Here is a 22,940-nt window from a genome sequence, read left to right as displayed (position 1 = left end):
TGCGCTGCTCTGGTTCTCCAGAAGCGGCTTAGTCATGCTGGCCACATGACCCGGAAGCTGTATGCCGGCTCCCTCGGCCAATAAAGCGAGATGAGCGCCGCAACCCCAGAGTCGGCCACGACTGGAGCTAATGGTCCAGGGGTCCCTTTACCTTTATGTGGACCCCACTGTGTGGGGAGTTTGCGATACAGTTCTCCAACCAAGTAATTTATATAATAATGCAGTTCTGAGGGGAAAGTATGCCTTTAAAAATGAATACGTTAGTGAAAATAACATGTAAAAATAATAATAACATGCTTCATAGTGGGAGAAACCGCTTGCAAAAATTTGCACATTGGGTGAAATACACACTAAAAATGAATTTTCATGAGGGCTTCTTCCTGTAAAAAAGCAACCCAATAACAACAAACGGGTGTGGAAATGTAGAGAACTGAATTGAAGATTAGAAAAAACTGAAATTGACAGATTCATCTATCCCTACTCGGCAGGTGGCAGAGAGGCCTTGGTGGTTCTGCTTACTGTATCTATCGGGAGAATGTGACACACAGACTCCCAATTGTGTGTAGAGAATGTGCGTTATTGTACCAAAAGCACAATTTCCGTCAACTGGAAGTGTAGATTCTCTTGTTGGAATCCATTTTGCAGTTTGAGAAAACCTCATTCTTAAGCTTGCAGAGCCGGTGTGGGTATGTTCTGGGATGGAAAGAGAAGGCATATACAGAGGGAAATTTCCAGCCCAGTGGACATTCCACCTAGACACTTTTCTTTAATGGTTTAAGTTATTCTCAAACCTTATTCAGGGTTATTTGTTCTCCACAAACATCAGACCTAGAAACCTAGGGTTGAATTCAGTGAAGTCATGCTCTTAAGGCATGCTCTTAATGCCAGTGCAATGAGACTTCCTCTTCCATGCTTGCCCCCTGCACTCCTTCCCCATATGCTCTGGAGGGCTGGCGGGGGGTGGGAACTTAGAACAGATATGTTGGGGGCGGGGAGGCACGGGGGGGGGCACACAGAAAGAGGAGAGGGAGTGGAAGTCCCTTTGTGCAGGCAGAAGTCATTGTCCTAACAGGAGAAAGGGAATAAGAATAAGAATAAGACTTTATTATTTGTACCCCGCCCATCTGGCCGAGTTTCCCCAGCCACTCTGGGTGGCTTCCACGGGTAGCGCTGTGGGTTAAACCACAGAGCCTAGGACTTGCCGATCAGAAGGTCGCTGCTCCTGCCAACCTAGCAGTTCAAAAGCACATCAAAGTGCAAGTGGATAAATAGGTACCTCTCCGGCAGGAAGGTAAATGATGTTTCCGTGCGCTGCTCTGGTTCGCCAGAAGAGGCTTAGTCATGCTGGCCACATGACCTCGGAAGCTGTACGCCGGCTCCCTCGGCCAATAAAGCGAGATGAGCGCCGCAACCCCAGAGTTGGTCACGACTGGACCTAATGGTCAGGGGTCCCTTTACCTTTACCTTTACCTTGACCTTTACCCCACCCATCTGGCTGAGTTTCCCCAGCCACTCTGGGCAGCTTCCAACAAAGCTTAAAAATACATTAAAATGTCACACATTAAAAACTTCCCTGAACAGAGCTGCCTTCAGATGTCTTCTAAATGCCAGGTAGTTGTTTATCTCTTTGACATCTGATGGGAGGGTGTTCCACAGGGTGGGCGCCACTACCGAGAAAGCTCTCTGCCTGGTTCCCTGTAGCTTTGCTTCTCGCAGTGAGGGAACCGCCAGAAGGCCCTCAGCGCTGGACCTCAGTGTCTGGGCAGAACGATGGGGGTGGAGACGCTCCTTCATGTATACTAGGCCAAGGTCTTTTAGGGCTTTAGAGGTCAACACCAACACTTGACTGCGTGCAACCCTCTCAAAACAAATCAAGCTGCTTGTATTCTTCAAGGGTTATTAGAACCTGTTGCAGGTTTGTGTTCACATAGCTTCTGACTATATGGCCATCAGCCACGCTTTGCCATCTTGGGCTCCAGGTCACTTGGGGCCTACTCAGCAGCACCCAGGCACAAGAGGTCCTTCTTATAAATATCTCCATGCTGAGTGGCACTCTGCTTTCATTTCCCTGGGCTGTGCCAAGGCTCTGGATGCCCCTCTCACCAGTCTCCTCTGCCCCAGATCCACGGACGATGCGTGTGCAAGCACCACACCAAGGGCCTCAACTGCGAGCTCTGCAAGGACTTCTTCCAGGAGTTGCCATGGAGACCAGCTGAGGCCCACAACCCACACGCCTGCAAAGGTGAGGGTGTTTTTGCGCGTGCCAAAAGGTGTGGGGAATTGGGAGTGGAAGTCAGTGGAAAGAGATCTTCCCCCTGACTTTGGGCAGATAGGTAGCAGAGGCTTGGAAAAGCTATGGGAGGGCTATGAAACATTCACGATTCCATTTATTTACAAGTGGAAGAAATTCTCAGAAGTTTATATGGAGGCCTGGACAGGCTACCGAACAAGAGTTCCTTGTCCTCTGTATCCTGTTTCTAAGGCTTCTGTGTGCAGGCATTGGTGGTTCCTTAGCCTTGCCTAACATTTTTAAGAAACGATGTTGTGCAGGCTCTTACAGAAGAACTTAAGAAGAGTTCTGTTGGGTCAGTCCCATGGCCTGTGTAGTCCAGCATGCTGTTTTCACAGTGGCCAACCAGAAGCCTATGGGAAGCCAACAGCAGCAGCAGCCACAAATAGCACACACATGGGGCAGGTGAGAGCCTCAGCAATAGCAGCAATGGTGGCCTAGCCCACGGGTTTATGACACTGTTACATGGATGCAATTCAGGTCACAGGAAAGGAGGAGCGAGCGGAATAAGCAGGAGTTTGCGGCGCCCATTAACTTTGCCCCTGGCTTCTCCACAGAGTGCAACTGCAACGAGCACTCCCACAAGTGCCACTTCGACATGGCCGTGTACCTGGCCACGGGCAACACCAGCGGCGGGGTCTGTGACGAGTGCGAACACAACACCATGGGCCGGCACTGCCAGCTCTGCAAGCCCTTCTACTACCGCAACCCGCTGGCTGACATCCGTGCCAGCACGGCGTGTATCCGTGAGTGTCCTTCTATCGTCCCAGTCGCTGTCTTTTTTTATTACAGTATGAGGATGATGAATCGTGATGTGAATCGCCTCGAGCAGGGTTTACTGTGAGGAGACAGCATACAGATAAACGGTGGCTGTGATCCCCTGATCTATTTGCGGTATTGATTTTTATTGCTTCACGCCATTTTTTAGTGGTGTGAGATTCTGGGCATTCCAGGCGCTCACCCAGGGTTCATGTTTCCTTTGCAAAGAGGCACATTGGAGACTGTGGTGTCTTTATGATAGATGGCTCATTTACACATATACACAACCTGAGCCTGGCAACGGAGGGGTTGACCGCATTAACGTTCCAAGGCGGTCTTGCTTCTCCCTTAGCCACAGACTTGGATCCCAGCAGAAACCAGGCATGGCTCTGTGCCGTCTGTTTTGCCATAATAAAAATTGATCGAGAGGCTTGGCTCTATCTCTAGCTTGCTGCTCTACTTCTAGGTCACATCATTCAATTTTCCACTCTGGCCTTTTGCCTTTATAAGTAATAGACAGTTGAGAGAGGAAGGCCCAGCCATTTGACCTCTGGCACAGAGCTCCTTTTTTTGTTCCATTAACAAAGTGGGCCATTACCAGTCTGGCCTGGCTATTCCAACAATTGAATTTGTGCTGGATCCAGGAATTAGAAGCAGGGCTCAGGCATACAGCCTAATCCCCCCCCCAAAAAAAAACCCACTTATAACAGTACGTAATTGAGAAGATTGGCAGACTTTTGCCTGTCAAATTTCAGCGGCACCCTCTCTCTCTTGAAGAAATATTTTCACAATGGAAGAAACCTATACATGAAACAAGTAACAAAAGGAACACATCATATTATGAAATACTTCACAACTAACAGACTGTGCTCAACCTCCTGGCATAAAAAAAGAATGAAAAAAGCAAAGGCAAAAGTTTTTAAAGTCATGTATTGGTTTAGTCATGCTGGCCACATGACCCGGAAAACTGTCTGTGGACAAAAGCCAGCTCCCTCAGCCTGAAAGCGAGATGAGCAACCCCATAGTTGCCTTTGACTGCACCTAACTGTCCAGGGGTCTTTTATCTTTACCTCTTCTTGTTTCTCCTTAATGAAACTTGTGTGATTGGAAGGGAACATAAAGGCAGAGTCCCTTTTAACGTAAGTTGTAAAGGGGACCCGAACAGTATCCAATTTCTTTTGTCCCACAGCATGTGACTGCGACCCAGTGGGCTCCTTGGACGGTGGCGTTTGTGACAGTCATACAGATGCGATGCTGGGCATGATCGCTGGGCAGTGCCGCTGCAAAGAGAACGTCAAAGGCGTGCGTTGCGACAGCTGCAAAGAGGCCTTTTACGGACTGAGCCGCAATGACCCTCTTGGGTGCCAGCGTTAGTATCGGTGACTTTCTGGGGTCACCAGACTTTGTGGGGGCAGGTGTGGAATCAAGTCATGCTAGCATGGATACATGGTGTGTGTGTGGGGGGGGCTTGATATCTGGGTTGTTCCAGAGGCAGCGGCCGGTGCAAAATGCGGCAGCTAGGTTGCTTGTGGTAGCATATAACCCCTTGCTAGCGGGATTTGCCCTGGCAGCAATCTGGGGATAGGCCAAGTTCAAGGTGTTGTCATTAATGTATAAGGCCCTATGCAGCTCAGAACCAGACTACTTGAAACACCCCCTTACACACCCAGTATATTTGTGTGTTCTGTGGGAGGGTGTCTCCTGCCACTGGTGGAGGAAGAGGAGTGCGGGGGGAGCACCCCGCCCCCGGCAGCGAGATCCCAGTGGGGTGCCATTGCAGCTGCCCCCCTCCCGCGCTGGGCGCCACGCCCCCAGGACACGTGCCACGCCCCTTGACATGCACCAACCACGCCCCCGCCTTCTCTCCGCTCCCCCAGTGCTGGAGCATGAAGCTCCGCCACTGTCTTCTGCAAGTTCCAAAGGTCTCAGAAGTCTACCTCACAGTAACTTGGAGCAGGGGTTTTAGGGAGTCTGCCCCTGATCTGTGGAACAACATTTCTCACGAGATACAACAGGGGCCCACTCTCTGCGCTTTCCAGAAATAAATGAAGATATTTTTTGTTCCAGCCAGATGGATGGGGTTTTGCCATGAGAGTCTATTCATATTAAAAAGGGATGCGGGTGGCGCTGTGGTCTAAACCACTGAGCTTCCTGGGCTTGCTGATCAGAAGGTCGGCGATTCAAAACTGTGCAATGGGGTGAGCTCCCGTTGCTCTGCCCCAGCTCCTGCCAGCCTAGCAGCTTGAAAGCACACCAGTGCAAGTAGATAAATAGGTATCGCTGTGGTGGGAAGGTAGATAGCATTTCCATGTGCTCTGGTTTCCATCATGGTGTCCCGTTGCGCCAGAAGTGGTTTAGTCATGACCCGGGAAGCTGTCTGTGGACAAATGCCGGCTTCCTCAGCCTGAAAGTGAAATGAGTGCTCTAACCCCATAGTCGCCTTTGACTAGATTTAACCATCCAGGGGTCCTTTACCTTTTACCTTTTGTTATCATTTTCTTTTAAATGCATTGGCTGTTTTAAAAATAATTTATTGCACATTGCCTTGAAATGATTGCATAGAGGACGATGGATAAATTATTATGCTTATGAGCAACAGTAGTAACACTTCTACCACAATTTGAATTTTTTTCTGTTCAGCTTCAGGCACCAACATGTCTGGAATCTGAATGGCACTTCCATTTCATTGCTTCACAGAGTTTCCAGCCTTTCCCAAGCCCCCTACTTCTTGCTCTCCTATAACCAGTGTTTCACGAGTTCTAGCCATCTGTCCCGCAGCCAAGACAATGGGATTAAAAATTCTAAATTATTAAAAATTTGTTCCTTTTGGCTTAAAGCAATACAACCTGTGCAATCAGGAGACACGCCTGATTTGATTTACCCTATTTTTCGCTCTATAGGACGCACCTTGTTTTAGACGGGGAGAACAAGAAAAAAAAAATCTCCCCCTTTCTGCTCAGCGCCCCTTCAGCAAAGCGGCAGGAGAAACGGAGCCCCTTCCATTTCTGCTCCCGCTTGGCTGAAGGGGCGCTGGGCAGCTCTCCCTCTCTGCTGAAGCCAGGAGAGTCTTGCTCTCCCGGCTTCAGCAAAAGGAACCCGAAGCCTGCGGAGCGCAGCGTGAACTCGCACTGTGCTCCGAAGGCTTCAGGCGGCTATCCCCAAAGCCTGGAGAGCGAGAGGGGTCGGTGCGCACCAACCCCTCTCGCTCTCCAGGCTTCAGCAAAAGCAACTCGAAGCCTCCGGAGCGCAGAAGGAGTGCTCCCTCTGCGCTTCGGAGACTTCACGTTGCTATCACTGAAGCCAAGAAGCCTGCATTCGCTCCATAGGACGCACACACATTTCCCCTTAATTTTTGGAGGGTAAAAAGTGTGTCTTATAGAGCGGAAAATACGGTAATGTATTCTGCTTGCAGAATCTGGGTGTTTGCGGGGGGGGGGTGTGTGGAGCAATGGGTGGGGTAGTTGCCTCGAATTCTGGAGCCCTGCTGAGCTGGGCCAGGAGATGGCTTAGCCTTGTGCCTGGCATAGCTGGATGAAAACCCATGGAAAGTGCTAGTTATGTGTGTTCTCAGCCTGCAGGTGTGACCCTCGTGGGATTATCCCAGGTAGCCTTCCCTGTGACCACATCAGCGGCGACTGCTACTGCAAGCGATTTGTCGCCGGGCGATACTGCAACCAATGTTTGGTGAGTGGGTGCTGCGGAACCAATAAAAGGCGTGATGCGGATACTCCAGGCCTTAATATGCTTTAGAGAGCCAGTGTGGTGTAGTGGTTAAGAGCGGTAGACTTGTAATCTGGTGAACCGGGTTCGTGTCTCCGCTCCTCCACATGCAGCTGCTGGGTGACCTTGGGCTAGTCACACTTCTCTGAAGTCTCTCAGCCCCACTAACCTCACAGAGTGTTTGTTGTGGGGGAGGAAGGGAAAGGAGAATGTTAGCCGCTTTGAGACTCCTGAAGGGGAGTGATAAAGCGGGATATCAAATCCAAACTACTCCTCCTCCTCCTCCTCCTCCCCTTCTTCTTCTTCTTCTTCTTCTTCTTCTTCTTCTTCTTCTTCTTCTGTTGAACTAGTGGTCTTTTTCCTCCACAGCCTGAATACTGGGGTTTGAGCAATGATATGGCTGGCTGCCGGAGCTGCGCTTGTGATTTTGGAGGTGCCTACAGCAACAGGTTGGAATGGAAGGGACATGGGGTGGGCTGGGGGAGGGGAGGGGAGGGAGGGAACGGCGCTCCGTGGCTGGCAAGGGAGGGAAGAGTGCAGGGGTGGCCAACTTCTATATTCTCAGGGGCCACTCAGGTGTCCAGGATATGGAATTAGCACTCCAGTTGGAGAAAAGCCTTTACCAAAGGCGTCATGGGCTTTGAAGACACTCGAACTCAGGACGCAAGGGAGAAACGTGCTAAGAGGAAGGCACGCTTGGCAAACCCACACCGTGGTCAACTCCCATCCGGAAACCAATGCCCCCACTGTGGAAGGACGTGTAGATCCAGAATTGGTCTCCACAGTCACTTACAGACTCATCGTTAAAACCGTGTTTATAGAAGACAATCTTACTCGGCTACGAGTGATCGCCAAAGAAGAAAGAAGAAGAGTGGTCAAGCTCTGTACTACATCTGAAGCCATCTCTCACTTCGCAGCACTGCACAGAAGCATGGAAAATAAGTAAAAAGGTTGCTTTTGCAGTGAAGGTCATGCAAGCATATTTTAAACTTCTTAACTGCACGTTGTTTTAATTGTAAGTGATTCTGTGAGGCCCCATTTGAGCAGTACATTTAAAGCAGCATCATATCACTTTAAACACTCATGGCTTCCCCACAGCTAACAACTTGAAAGTGGATTTCATGCTCTTTATTCAGCTCATAGTGCTGAGGAGGAATGGAAGTTTCCCCAAAGTATCTCCTTTATATACTTTATTTACACAATGGGCTGCACGAGATTGGCTAATTCCGGAATTCTCCTGTAGGCCAATCAGGTTGTGGATTCACTTTCATCTGGAGCTGGATTGGGTGGCTCCTGCAGACCAATCATACTGCTGCATTTTTCTAGGACCAATCAGACTGCTGCATTTTGGATCCTATTCAACTCAGTACATAACACAACTCTAGTTTGTTTCGATGATGATGATGATGCAAGATCTTAGGTGACCTGTATTCCCCTCAGAGAGCCACAATTCCCAGAGTTCCCTCCCTGGAAGAGGGATGAATTGCGAAACCACTCTGAGAATTGTAGCTCCGCGAGAGGAAAATAGGGGGTCTCTTAACACTTCTCAACACCCTTGACGAATTACCATTCCCTGGATCCTTTGGAGGAAGCTTTGACTTTTTTAAAAACGGCACAAGACTGCTTTAAATGTGTAGTGCAGAGTTGTGATTGTAAAAAAAGCTGAACTTGCTATACTTGCACATTGCTGCACATGGTGGCTTTTTTTGGTCTAGGACAGTGGTAGGGAAACTCCATCCCGCAGGCCTAATTAGACCCACCTGGCCTCCCCATTTTGACTGCCATGTGGTTTGACCTAAAACCATACCTGAGGCCAAGCACTGGACAGGTAAACACATGGGGTCAAATGGATAAGGAAGATTCAGAGCACACTCTTTAAGTGCCCTCCCAATTCTTTCTTTCCAGCTGTGAGTTAAAGCGAATCAAGAGACTTTTTACTCGAGTGTGCAACTTCCCTCTCTCTTTTGCACCCCTTTTGCCGAACCTACTCCAACGGCAGGGCTCAAATATTCTTCCATTGTTCTCATTCTCTGTCTGTCTCGCTGTCTCTCTCTCTCTCCAGGTGTTCCATGGATGATGGGCAATGCCCCTGTCGGCCCCACCTCATCGGGCGCCAGTGTGATGAAGTGCAGCCAGGGTTTTTCTGCATGCCCCTGGACTATTATATGTATGAAGCAGAGCATGCCACAGGACTTGCACCAACCCATCAGGGCCTGCCAGTGAGTGCACTGGGACAGAGGAAGGGAAAGGGGAGCGTGAGAACCCGGGACATAGAGCGAGGGGGGCTGTGTCTGGAAAACTGCTAGTGAATGTGGGTTACTTGTCCATTTTCTGTCCATTTCTTGCATTTATTGTGGGTGTTGTCCAAGAGACTTTGTTGTCCTTGGAGCACGCACACCTTCATGGGGACTGAAAAGTTCCCAGCCCAGCTTACTGGCCTAAATCAGAACCTTGAATACACTGACTGACTTGCATGCCACAAATTCATTCATGAATTCAGAATGTTTTGTATGAGCATGTAAGGCACATCACCACGGAGGTATCTGCAGGCAAGGAGAAAATTCATTAAAACTGTCCTGATGGCTCAATCAGTCAATCATGGGCTGGTAGGATGGAAGGCAAGGAGGGCCAATGATAGGTGGAACCAGAGCCAATGGCAGGCAGAGGCAACTAATTCTAGTTTCGTCCCCATTCTCCTCCCTTCTGACTTATAGAAGGAGAACACTTTTAAGTAAAAAGCCAAGCAAGTGTGGACAGAATGAGGCTGGTGGGGCAACTCTCCAGTTGCCCATATGGGTCAACCTCCATTGGCCAAACCATACAATATAGGGTAGTTCCATGGGCTCCCTCTTTCCCCTGGCAGCCTCAGTGAGCCTTTCAGAGCCCCTTGGTTGCTGAACGGCTGCGGATGGAAATGGTTAGAAGGAGCAACCAATGGTGTTGGAAATAAAAAATTTTCCCTGCTTTGTTGTAGGGTGCCTTGCGGCCCGAGGCCCCTGTGGACTGTGTGGAATATTACAACGGGGTCCAGAACGGGCGCAAAGTGAGGCTGCGACGACAGCACAGCACAATCAGACTCCTGCAGCAGCGAGCGGCGCTCCGAAAAGCCAGGCAACTTCAGCAGAAGGTGACCGAAATAGGGTGGGAGAGAGAGGATGCTGGGGGAAACCAGGGAAGGAAGTCAAGGGTGGTTTGGACCAGAGCTCCAGGCCGCTCAGTAGAGGTGGTGTTGGTCCATAAAGCTGAGCTGAGGAGCAGCCACTTGGGTCTTCTTGGTCAACTATGTTAATTCTTTGCCTTGCACTTAGCCAGAAGGTAAAACATACACTTGAATAGACACTATGCACTTCCTCAATGCAATCTGTTAGAGGCATCCTCCGTGAGCTGTGCATGCCCATGATTTTACGCAAGTAGAATTCAGGTGCTTTGCTGTTGGTCAGGAATGTCCTGCAGCGACTTAAGTGGTGTCGTGTGGGAGGACTACAAAAACCAGGATGATTCTGCTCACAGCTCAGGTTCCCGAAAGCACCCAGCCTACCTCTAGGAGTGTCAGATGGAGTGTCAGTTCCACGCGGGGACTAACTGAGCAGGGGGCAAGGGCCGGGGGTCGGTTTAATGACCACCTCAGGCCATATCCGGTCCGTGGGCCGTAGTTTGCTGACTCCTGACCTAATGACTGCAGTTAGCAGTCCAGGAAGTTCGCAGGACAAAAAGAAGATGGAAAACAGAGAGAGTGGCAGCATGCCTTGACCTTTTACCAGGTCTGGAAAGGCCACGCCCACCCAATAGTCCCATGCAAGGAAGGATGCTCCAGGCCAGGAGGAAGAGGAAGTTTCGACTGGCTGGACCAAACATTCCCTTGCATGTCCACTCTAGGAAAACAAGGAATGTTGTATTTGACTGCTCCCAGTGGATTCCAACCCACAGGAGGTACCAGGTTCAGTCCCCAAGATCTGCTTGTAGGGTTGGGAGAGACCCCTGGCTGAAACCCTAGAGAGCCACTGTCCGTAGGCAATACACATCTAGATGGAGTAATGGTCTGACTCAGTGCAATGCAGCGCCCTGTGTCCCTGCGGCTTTGCTGATGTCATGTTTTCACCCGCAGCCTGATGTGGAAGTCATGCAACGTGAGCATACAGGTCACATGATTACATGGACCGGCCCCGGCTTTGCACGCGTGAGGGATGGGGCTGGTTTATCCTTCCATATCGACAACATTCCCTACCCCATGGAATATGACATCCTGTTGCGCTATGAGCCTGAGGTGCGTGGAAGGAACTGGAGTGGGCGTGGCGGGTGCTTGTTGTTGGGGGGAGAAGTTAATAATAATAATAATAATAATAATAATAATAATAATAATAATAATAATATTTTTTTATTTATACCCCACCCTCCCCAGCCAAGGCCGGGCTCAGAGCGGCTTACAAGCAATAATAAAAACAAGATGAATGATTACAACTTAAAAACAAAAATAAAATACAACATTAAACTAATGGAACAACAACAACAATAATAATAATAATAATAATAATAAATGGAATAATGTTCTGGCATTTTCCTGAATGCTTGCATTATTGGATCATAAATTGATTTCTGGGGGGGGGGGGACTGTAGCTGGGAGACTGAGAATATTTCCATGATGGTTATCATAATAATGCTTAATCTTTACATAATAACTAAGTTCTCAGAGCACTTTGTATAAAATTAGCTTGATAACACTGACAACAACCTTGCAAGGTAGGCCATCCCCCATATTACAGACAGACGGATGAGACTAAGGGATAGATTTGAAGCAGGGACTTAACAACTTATAACTCACACCCTTTCTGGAGCTGGAGAGGGTTAAAATAGCAGTAGAAAGGAGGATTTGCCCCAGTTCTTTTAATCTATGCCCATCAACTGGGGATTTGATCCATATTACACATTGTGGAAAGAGTGCGACCATTCAGATGCTGTTGGATTCCAATCCCCATCAGCCACAGTCAGTATAGCCATGTCAGGAGTCCAGTTCCCGGCTTGATAACACAGTGAGCGTAGTTAATGAAAAAGGATGCTTTATTGTCAAAACAAACAGATAGTTCTTCAGTTGGCAGTAACCCTTCCCTGGGAGATGGCTGCAAACCTTCACTGAGAGATGGCTCATTCATGACAAGCCAAGAGTCAGGAACAAGTTCTCCACCTTTGGCACAGGGATGGAGGTGTCACTGGTAGGGCAAGGGATAAGAGCTGGCGGGTTTTCGGGGGAGAAATGGTCCTATAGCAAGTGTTTCCTCTAGCCCATGGGTAGGCAAACTAAGGGAGCCAGCCCAATCGCCTTCTAAATCCAGCCCACGGAGGGTCCGGGAATCAGCATGTTTTTACATGAATAGAATGTGTGCTTTTATTTTAAATGCATCTCTGGGTTATTTGTGGGGCATAGGAATTCGTTCATTTATTTTTTCAAAATATAGTTTGGCCCCCCCCCCACAAGGTCTGAGGGACAGTGGACCGGCCCCCTGCTGAAAATGTTTGCTGACCTCTGCTCTAGCCTTATAGCGAATGTCCACTGCTAGGTTTTTTTTGCCGTATTACGTTTTTGCAGCAAGGCTTTCTCTGAGGCTATCCACCCAGTGGGCCTGATGGGGATTGTATTCTCTGGGATGGCTGCTATAAACCTGCTGTGTCTCCTTCTCAGTCCACAGAGGATTGGGAAGCTGTCGTCAGCGTCAGCTCGCGGGCGTTACCCATGAGCCCTCGCTGCGGCAACGTGCTGCCCTCGGAGCAGATGTATCGGGAGAGCCTGCCCCATAGTTCCAGGTAAGAATGAGGGGAGGAGGAGGAGGAGCAGCAGCCCCACTGGGCACAGTGTGGGGAGGAAGCTGCCATGACCCACAGCATGTCAGTGAGAAGTTTTATTGGAAATCAAGTCCTCATGGATTATGTCCTCTTTAAAAAAAATAAAAATCAATTCCAAATTGTTTATCACACTGGAGTCTGCTATTGCTGGTTTTTAATGCATGTCTCGAGTCACTAATAACCACCTTCAGGTTCTTGGGTTATAAAAATAATGTGTGGCTGACAGCCTAAAATGGGGTTGGCCAATTACTGTATTCTCTGCAGTCACTTTGTTCCCAGAACAGGAGCCAGGAGCCAGAAGTGTATTTTGCTGTGCAGCTTGCTTGGCCTTTTCCCTGAAAATGTAACATAAGGGGCTAGATAAAATTGCATATGCAGGTGTGTGTATGTATCTATATATCTGTTAGCAGGCTTATAAAGAGTTTTATCGGCAGGTGTTTGCTTTTCCTACAGGCCTGCAAACAGTGAAGATTTACTCTTCTGCACAGACACAAAATGGGACGTGGGTGGCGCTGTGGGTTAAACCATAGAGCCTAGGACTTGCCAATCAGAAGGTCGGCGGTTCGAATCCCCGCGACAGGGTGAGCTCCCATTGCTCGGTCCCCTCCTGCCAAGCTAGCAGTTCAAAAGCATGTCAAAGTGCAAGTAGATAAATAGGTATTGCTCCGGCAGGAAGGTAAACGGCGTTTCCGTGTGCTGCTCTGGTTTGCCAAAAGTGGCTTAGTCATGCTGGCCACATGACCTGGAAGCTGTACGCCGGCTCCCTTGGCCAATAAAGCGAGATGAGCGCCGCAACCCCAGAGTCGGTCACGACTGGACCTAATGGTCAGGGGTCCCTTTACAGACACAAAACACACACAAAAATTACAAAACACTTCCCAGCACTAGTGCAAGTACACTTGTAGTTTCTACGTTACAGCTGTAAGAAATAAATCATACTTATTGTTTCAACATCCTGATCGTTTCAGGCAGCCTTTGGCACAACTGACAGAGCACGTGGTTTTTCTGTTATCTGAGTATTTGCTGATGGATTGACTGAGTCTTTACCATAATTAACTGGAGAGCTCATGGGTTTGTGGTTAGGAAATAGTTGGTATTTTGGTTTGGCTATGAGCCCTCTACACGTACTGGTGGCTTTTGGTACTACAAGATGCAACAGAAACAGCACAATTAACTATTCCCTTCTCTGATCTCATTCCAAGCTTCTTATGCTGGAGTTTCCTTTTTGGAGCCTGCTATTGTCTGTCTATTTGTATTACATTATTATAACTAATAACCAGTTTCATTCACATAAGTGTAACAGTTAGTATTTGTGGGGATCTTACTAATCACCAGTTCAATTCACGCAAGTACATAGCATGTTGTATTTGGGGGATCTGACCGTTTTATGTAGGATTTCCTATTCTCCGGCTTTTCGGTGTTTTTTGTTTTGTTTCGGTGTTTTTTGTTTTGTTTAATCGTTTTTTGTCATGTTATTATTTCTTTTAACTTTGCCGCTCTTTGTTTTGTATTATCTGTAGAGAAGTATACCCAGTTTTTCAAAGTACCATATTTTTTGCTCTATAATACTCATTTTCCCCTCCTAAAAAGTAAGGAGAAATGTGTGTGTGTCTTATGGAGCGAATGCAGGCTTTCACTGCGCAGCGATCCCTCTTGCTGTTCTGGCTTCTGAGATTCAGAATATTTTTTTTCTTGTTTTCCTCCTCCAAAAACTAGGTGCGTCTTGTGGTCTGGTGCGTCTTATGGTATATCCTCTTGTCTCAGGCATTGTGCAATGGGTTTTCAGGTGTGATGGGTTTGTGAGGGTATGGATTATGTGAGGTCATTGTACTGCAAAAAAACAACAACCCTACCCTATTGTTGTGTACTATATTCAAGTATATCTAAGTGTCCCAGTAAAGAGGGGACATTTTCTATAAAAAATAGCATTAGTTCTCAGCTGCTCAGTTGGAACACAAAATGCAGTCCCATAGAACCTAGAGACTAACTAGTCAATTTACACTAGCAATTGTGTATCAGATTTATAATTAACAGACAATTCTATATTACAATTATTTGGGGGTAGACGGGAGATACCTTATATATGTTCCAGAAATCATATCCTTTGTGTGGTTAGCCCAGGAAGGGAGGGGCAAAATGCACAGCTAGAAAATTTTAAATGGCTGACACAAACTTTGAGTTTGAACAAACAACCTGTTAACTGCACGTTTGTTCTGATTTGTTTGTGAGCAGGGGTGCCGACTTATAAAAAATATTGGGGGGGCCCATACCGGGGTCCTGCCCCGGGAAGTTTTCTAAATTTTAGATGAAAATTAGTGAGTTTTAAAGTTTTTAAAAAGTATTTTAGAGTCATATGATCAACATTAGAACCCCGAAAACTCGACTCTCTATAACTCCACACTCCGGGAAACTCGACAAGCCTGAAACACTTTTTGGCTTTGAAAAAAGAAACAAAACATAAACACGCACGGTATTTTCGTAAAAAGCTAATTTAATTTACAGTAACAATTATACTTATAGACTATTACAGAGCAGTGAATTTATAGCTCTGAAAAGACTGAAATGATATTTAAATAAATCCTAAACTATCATTAAAAGAATAAAACATAAAATATTGCTGTCGCACAGTAATAGCGCTTTGATTAATAAGTGAAATAGCTAATTTAAGCTTACTTTGAATAAGGCTGAGGGTTCATTAAATAAAAATAATATCTCAAAGTTAATGCTTTAATACAGTTAATAAAGTTAATACAGTATGCCTAATACTGTATGTAAATACTGTAATACTGTATGTAAATAACGGGCTTTAATTGGGTCTTACACCCTAAAAATATTTAAGTATTTGAAAATAACTAATACAGTACTATAGTAATATAGAAATACAGTACTAAACTAGTACTAATATTTTGAAACTGAAAATTTAACATTCTGTATGTATTTAATTCTCTATTTTATAAAGATTTTTAATATCTGACAGTGAGTTTGGAGTAGCCCAATGCAAAAATCCTGAGGATCCATGTGGATCCATGCTTTGTAACCACGTTTTTGCACCATTGTGGCCCCAGGCCACAGTGGGTGCGTGATTTTTTTGGTGCAAGATGTAGCCATGGACATGTAATGTGATCTGATGGTGAATTTGGGGTGACCCAATGCAAAAATCCTGAGGATCCATGTGGATCCATGCTTTGTAACCACGTTTTTGCACCATTGTGGCCCCAGGCCACAGTGGGTGCGTGATTTTTTTGGTGCAGGCTGTAGCCATGGACATGCTATGTTATCTGATGGTGAATTTGGGGTGACCCAATGCAACAATCCTGAGGATCCATGTGGATCCGTGCTTTGTAACCACGTGTTTGCACCATTGTGGCCCCAGGCCACAGTGGGTGCGTGATTTTTTTGGTGCAGGCTGTAGCCATGGACATGCTATGTTATCTGATGGTGAATTTGGGGTGACCCAGTGCAAAGATCCTGTAGATCCATGCTTTGTAACCATGTTTTTGCACCATTGCAGCCCCAGGCAACAGTGGGTGCGTGTGTTTTTTGGTACAGACTGTAGCCATGGACATGTAATGTGATCTGATGGTGAATTTGGGGTGACCCAATGCAAAAATCCTGAGGATCCATGTGGATCCGTGCTTTGTCACCACGTTTTAAATGGGGAGGGAAGGAAAAACACAGAAGGGACAAGAAGCACAAGAGGGGTGTGCGGAGAAGCAGCTGGCTAAGAATGCAGGAGAGGGGTATAACGGGGGGGGGAGGAAAGGAAGGCAAAAGTCCCCCCCCCAGCCAGCCCCCTCTCTCTCTCTCCCACCTGCATGTTTGAGGTGGTGGTGGGCTGGAGCCTGCACGCAGTGTGACTAGGAAAGAATTAGGAGTCGATCCTTTCCTTAACCCTCTGCTTGCCAGGAGGGCAGGGGATTCCCTGCTCTTTGTTGAGGTTGAGCAAACGCAGCAAGAGAAGCGGGTGGGCAGTAAGACCCTGAGGCAGAATGCTTCTGCCTTCCCTCGCCCAACCGCCCGATCTTATTTTTCCCTGATTTTTGCCGCTGCGCTCCGGCTCCAGGGACCACACATTCGCTCAATAATTTTCTTAAATTATTGGGGGGGCGGAGCCCCCCAAACGAATTTTTGAGGGGGCTCGGGCCCCCTCAGGCCCCATGGAGTCGGCGCCTATGTTTGTGAGGAAGGTGATGCTGTGTCAGGCAAATATTATCCCACACTTTCCAGAGCATTTCCCCTGTTACTTTTAATATTGCAAAAGTCTGGGGTTGGGGTTTTTTGGGGGGGGTGACTAGTTTGTTGTACAAGAGCTCCAAATTAACTTTAATTGTGAAACCTGAATTTGCCAGTATGTGATTGAATCCTACCTCAAAATAGCCACAGCCTGGAAGCACCTTTATTTTTTTTGTGAGGGGGGAGAGCAGATTGTTGCGCTCCATGATTCTTCGGTTGCAGGTAAGATGGAAACCTTCCCTTTGGGCTGTAGTCCATCTCTGGGTAAAAACTAGTTTTATGGAACCTGTTAAGATGTGGGTGGACATATCAGATGACACAGCTATTCTTCAAACAGCTCTTGTTTACTCACAGGCCAGAACAGAACTGAACTGAAGGGTTCAGCCAGCCTGCTTATATAGAGCTCCACTACAACGCAACAGTAACCACTTTCTGTAACTATCCAATCACTGAACGTCACTTTCAATCCCTTATTTGCATATGTGGACCTGAACTATCTACAGTATCCCCCTGCTGGCCCAGGGTGAAAACTTCAGCACATAACAGAACCTATTCCACCTTCCCCTGATCCACACTTCTTGCATAGCTCATTGTTGTTGTTGTTTAGTCGTTTAGTCATGTCCGACTCTTCGTGACCCCATGGACCAGAGCACGCCAGGCACTCCTGTCTTCCACTGCCTCCCGCGGTTTGGTCAGACTCATGTTTGTAGCTTCGAGAACACTGTCCAACCATCTCATCCTCTGTCGACCCCTTCTCCTTGTGCCCTCCATCTTTCCCAACATCAGGGTCTTTTCCAGGGAGTCTTCTCTTCTCATGAGGTGGCCAAAGTATTGGAGCCTGAGCTTCACAATCTGTCCTTCCAGTGAGCACTCAGGGCTGATTTCCTTCAGAATGGATAGGTTTGATCTTATTGCAGTCCATGGGACTCTCAAGAGTCTCCTCCAGCACCATAACTCAAAAGCATCATTTCTTCGGCGATCAGCCTTCTTTATGGTCCAGCTCTCACTTCCATACATCACTACTGGGAAGACCATGGCTTTAATTATACAGACCTTTGTTGGTAAGGTGATGTCTCTGCTTTTTAAGATGCTGTCTAGGTTTGCCATTGCCTTTCTCCCAGTGAGCAGGCGTCTTTTAATTTCGTGACTGCTGTCACCATCTGCAGTGATCTGCATAGCTCATAGTGGGGTGCAAAAGGCGTTTGTGCTGCCGTTCTCAACACAGGCTTATGTGTAGCAATTAGAGCATTAGACAAGGGCGACCCAGTCTCAAATCTCCACTCAGGCCATAATCTCAATGAGTGGCCTACCTCGTAGGGTTGCTGTGATCATAACATGGAGGGCAGGACCAATGTACACGGCTTTGAGCTCTCTAGAGGAACACAGGCTGAGACCCTACTTGCCCGCGGACTGTCTCGCCAGAGTGGTGCATGCTCTGGTTATCTCCCGCTTGGACTACTGCAATGCGCTCTACGTGGGGCTACCTTTGAAGGTGACCCAGAAACTACAACTGATCCAGAATGCGGCAGGTAGACTGGTGACTGGGGGCGGCCGCCGAGACCACATAACACCATTCCTGAAAGACCTACATTGGCTCCCAGTACGTTTCCGAGCACAATTCAAAGTGCTGGTGTTGACCTTTAAAGCCCTAAACGGCCTCGGCCCAGTATACCTGAAGGAGCGTCTCCACCCCCATCTTTCTGCCCGGACACTGAGGTCCAGCGCTGAGGGCCTTCTGGCGGTTCCCTTACTGCGAGAAGCAAAGCTACAGGGAACCAGCCAGAGGGCCTTCTCAGTAGTGGTGCCCTCCCTGTGGAATGCCCTCCCACCAGATGTCAAAGCGATAAACAACCTGACATTCAGAAGACATTTTTTTTAATAATAATTTTTATTCATTTTCCAAACATTTTTATACAATCAACTCATATTAACTCTCACATTCATCAATTTTTTACTTCCCTCAGTTTCTCTGCCAATCTTTCATTAAAATTTCTATTGTTAACGCATTTCTGAACTTATTATTGCCTTTAACCATTCCTCTTCCTTTCTCCTACTTTCTTTTTTACAATATTTCTTAATTTTTTACAGAGACTCTTCAAAATCAACAAGCGTTGTCTGTGCATCACATATGCTTTTCAGATAATCTGTAAATTTCCCCCAGTCTTCGATAAACTTTTGGTCTTTCTGGTATCGAATCTTCCCAGTCAGTTTATCCAATTCCGCATATTCAGTCAGTTTCATTCTCCATTCTTCCACTGTTGGAATTTCTTCCTGCTTCCATCTTTGCGCCAGAAGTATTCTTGCAGCTGTTACAGCGTATTGGAAAAGTTTACAGTCTTTTCTATTAATTTCATTACCTACCAATCCTAGTAAGAAGGCTTCTGGTTTTCTAACAAATGTATATCTTAACATCTTTTTCAATTCCTTATATATCATTTCCCAGAAGCCTTTCACCTTTTTGCACTCCCACCACATATGATAGAAAGTTCCTTCTTTTTCTTTACATTTCCAACACTTATTACATGTTTTATACATTTTAGCTAATTTAACTGGAGTTATGTACCATCTATATACCATTTTCATTACATTTTCCTTCAACGCGGTACACGCCGTGAATTTTAACTTTTCATTCCATAATTTCGTCCAATCATCATATTGTATATTATAACCAAAATCTCTGGCCCAATGTATCATTACTGATTTCACCTCTTCATCTTTTGTATGCCATTCCAACAACATTCTATACATTTTAGACAAATTTTTATACTCATTATTCAATACCTCTTTTACTTCATATCCACACATTTTACAATCTTTTTTAAACATTTCACTAATCTGGTAGTAGTGCAACCAATCATAAACAAATTCTTTCACCTCTTCATAAGTCTTTATTTTCCATTCCCCCCCCCCCTCTTACTATCAATTCTCCAGACATTCAGAAGACATCTTAAGGCAGCCCTGTTCAGGGAAGTTTTTAATCTGTGACATTTTAATGTATTTTTGGTTTCTGTGGAAGCTGCCCAGAGTGGCCGGGGAAACCCAGCCAGATGGGCAGGGTACAAATAATAAACTACTACTACTACTACTACTACTATTATTATTATTATTATTATTGAGCAAGGCTGGGATAAGACATTAACAAATAGGCAAACGAATTAATGACGAGAGACAAACTTCTTATCTGACAGGCCTGTGCAATTTCAGAAGCTCAGAACCTGTTTCTTTCCAAGGCTGCCACATTTGTATTCTAGCAGCCCTATTGGGGGAGTGAGGGGGAGCAAGAAAACAAAAAACCCTCAGCCCCCAAATCTGAAAGGCTACTCCTCATCCACCCCTTTTCAAGATCCCCTTTCATCTTCTTTGAAATTCGTTCTCCCTCTTCGTTAATGGTTCGGAACATTTCCTGGGTTTTAAAAAGAAAAGGAAGGAAGGAAGGAAGGAAATGGGGCATACAAGTGTTTCCCCTGAAGCAGTTTGATGGTTTGAATCGTTGCCACCTTCTTTTATCGCTGGCAGGCAGGTTGGTGAAATGAAAGAAGCGGCTCTCATTGTTCTGTCCGAAAAAGATTATCTAAGGCAGCGGAACAAAGCAGACCCACTGCAGTCTGCAGGCAACCGGTCGTTCCCCCCCCCCCCCAACAGCTATTAGAGGTTGGCTGGTTATTGTTATGCCCTGGCAGAGACAGTTATTCAGGTTCAGATAAAAAGATGAGGCAAAATTTATAATTTGGACTCGTGGCAGAGGCAGAGAGCACACAAAAAACCTCAAAAGCCTTGCTAATATTTTTTAAAGAATGGCACAAAGCAAGACTCTATAAACAAAATATTGGGGGTGGCAGAGAAATCCCACATTTTAGAGAATGGTATATGTGGGAAATGCCCAATTTGAGTAAAATGACAAAGATACTATGGGTTAAATGTGGGGAAAAGAAGGTAAATTTGAATGAGGCTAGTGAAAGTTTAAGGAACTTCAGAGTAGTAAGCTGGGGGAAAGTAATTACCGTATTTTTTGCTCTATAAGACTCACTTTTTCCCTCCTAAAAAGTAAGGGGAAATGTGTGTGCGTCTTATGGAGCGAATGCAGGCTGCGCAGCTACCCCAGGAGCCAGAACAGCAAGAGGGATTGCTGCTTTCGCTGTGCAGTGATCCCTCTTGCTGTTCTGGCTTCTGGGATTCATAATTTTTTTCTTGTTTTCCTCCTCCAAAAACTAGGTGCGTCTTATGGTCTGGTGCGTCTTATAGAGCAAAAAATACGGTATAACCCTTTTACAATTTCATGGCTAAGTAGGGTTTCATTCAAAGTGGCCCTCCTAATCGGTAATCTTAACTATCAGAGGCTCGAATGAGCATTTCATGTTTTGTTGCTTTATTTAATTATTATTCAATTATTTTTATTGGGCTTGCCATAACTGTTAAGAAAGGGGCTTGCTTGGAAAAGAATTTGTTGTTAGGTTATTATTTTGTATTGTTGTTGTTGGGGGAGGCAGGCTTTTTTTCGGAGGGCAGAACCTCAGATTCAAATTGATTTTTATTGATTTGGGGGGGCAGCTACCCCTCGCCCCCTCTTGGCTATGCCCATGAGTTGTTCTTTAATACATATTTTTAAGAATTGCACCAACCGTTGTCTCAGTAAGCAACCCACTCTGTAACTAACTTCTAACTTCTAATATTATATATAGAGGACTTTTAATTAATATACATAGTGAGGCTATAAATAACAGCCACCAGCCCCTCTCTTCATCTTGTGTTTTGCTTCTCTTTCGTCTACCTGCTCCGACTCTCTCCTTCCTTGATCTGCCAGCTGCCTCTCTAGTCCCCTCTAATGGTGCAGGAATGCTGCTGTCAGTCTCTTCTGAAGGGCCAAGGCAGCCTGCACCAATCTAGTGCCTTCCAGATGTTTTGGACTACAGTGCCCATCATCCTCAGGCAGTATCCTTGTCATGGCTGGGGGCAATGAGATTCTGTTATACATGCAAGGCCAAGTGCAAGGCCCTAAACCGCCTCAGCCCAGTATGCTTGAAGTTCCATGGTGGGGGGGAAGTGTGATGCAAATGTACTGTGTCTCGGCCCACATACCAGAAGGAGCATCTCCACCCCCATCGTTCAGCCTGGACACAGAGGTCCAGCTCCGAGGGCCTTCTGGTGGTTCTCTCACTGCGAGAAGTGAGGTTACAGGGAACCAGGCAGAGGGCCTTCTTGGTAGTGGCGCCCTCCTTGTGGAACACCCTCCCATCAGATGTCAAAAAGATAAACAACTGCAGTGGAACCTCGGGTTGCAAACATGATCCATGTGGGAGGCACGTTCGCAACCTGCACCGTTCGCAACCTGCAGTGCTGCGTCTGCACACGCGGGGGTCGCAATTCGGCGCTTCTGAGCATGCGGAAAGCACAATTTAGTGCTTCTGCGCATGCGCAAGCACTGAAACCCAGAAGTAACCCATTCTGGTACTTATGGGATTGGCGCGGTGCGCAACCCAAAATCACATAACCTGAAGCGTCTGTAACCTGAGGTACCACTGTATCTGACATTTAGAAGACATCTGAAGGCAGCCCTGTTTAGGGAAGTTTTTAATGACTGATGTTTTAATGTATTTTTAATCTCTGTTGGAAGCCACCCAGAGTGGCTGGGGAAACCCAGCCAGATGGGCGAGGTACAAATAATAAATGATGATGGTGGTGCTGGTGGTGGTGATGATGGTTGTGGATGTGGGTCTCACATGTGATCCAGGCACAATTTGCATGGCAGAGGCTGGTGGATGTGCCATGTCCACAACATCAAACTTTGAAAGTGAGCCACATTTTTCTCCTCAAGGCAGCTGAGAACGTTCCCAGCAATCCTCTCCGAGTCTGCAAACACCTGCATTTTATGAACGGGGTTCCTCAACCCTCTTGCGCCTAGTCTTACCCCTTGTGTGTTCTCTGCCTTTCCCCGTCTCTCACCTTTGTCTTCCCTCTCCCCAGGTATGTGCTCCTGCCACGGCCCTTCTGTTTCGAGCCCAGGAACCATTATGAGATTACCGTGCGATTCCAGCGGGCAGGGGTGGCACAGCGCCATCCTGCAGCCTTCATCCTCGTTGACTCGGTGAGAAAGAACCAGGTTTTA

The 22,940-nt window shown here is 46.7% G+C and overlaps 1 protein-coding gene and 1 long non-coding RNA gene across 4 annotated transcripts in view; one reads left to right on the top strand and one right to left on the bottom strand.

The window, feature by feature from the left end:
* Positions 1-22,940, top strand: part of LOC309364321 (laminin subunit beta-1-like) — a 71,631-nt gene that overhangs the window by 26,025 nt on the left and 22,666 nt on the right. For all 3 annotated transcript variants that reach the window (XM_081901296.1, XM_081901294.1, XM_081901295.1), the window contains exons 9-18: positions 2,122-2,242; positions 2,848-3,036; positions 4,239-4,418; positions 6,621-6,733; positions 7,139-7,218; positions 8,832-8,988; positions 9,744-9,896; positions 10,875-11,033; positions 12,444-12,565; positions 22,799-22,919. In XM_081901296.1, coding sequence (XP_081757422.1) covers positions 2,122-2,242; positions 2,848-3,036; positions 4,239-4,418; positions 6,621-6,733; positions 7,139-7,218; positions 8,832-8,988; positions 9,744-9,896; positions 10,875-11,033; positions 12,444-12,565; positions 22,799-22,919 — 1,395 coding nt within the window. The remainder of the gene's footprint in view (positions 1-2,121; positions 2,243-2,847; positions 3,037-4,238; positions 4,419-6,620; positions 6,734-7,138; positions 7,219-8,831; positions 8,989-9,743; positions 9,897-10,874; positions 11,034-12,443; positions 12,566-22,798; positions 22,920-22,940) is intronic.
* LOC309365484 lies at positions 3,083-22,852 on the bottom strand. The gene is made up of 2 exons (XR_014166191.1): positions 22,743-22,852; positions 3,083-3,850 (listed from the first exon to the last, which is right to left on the bottom strand). It is a non-coding gene; the product is annotated as an uncharacterized lncRNA (long non-coding RNA).

Source organism: Podarcis melisellensis (genome assembly GCF_964234715.1).
Source record: "Podarcis melisellensis genome assembly, chromosome: 2".
Taxonomy (NCBI): domain Eukaryota; kingdom Metazoa; phylum Chordata; class Lepidosauria; order Squamata; family Lacertidae; genus Podarcis; species Podarcis melisellensis.
The sequence above is the reverse complement of the archived record's forward strand: the minus strand, read 5'-3'. Positions and strand labels throughout refer to the sequence as shown.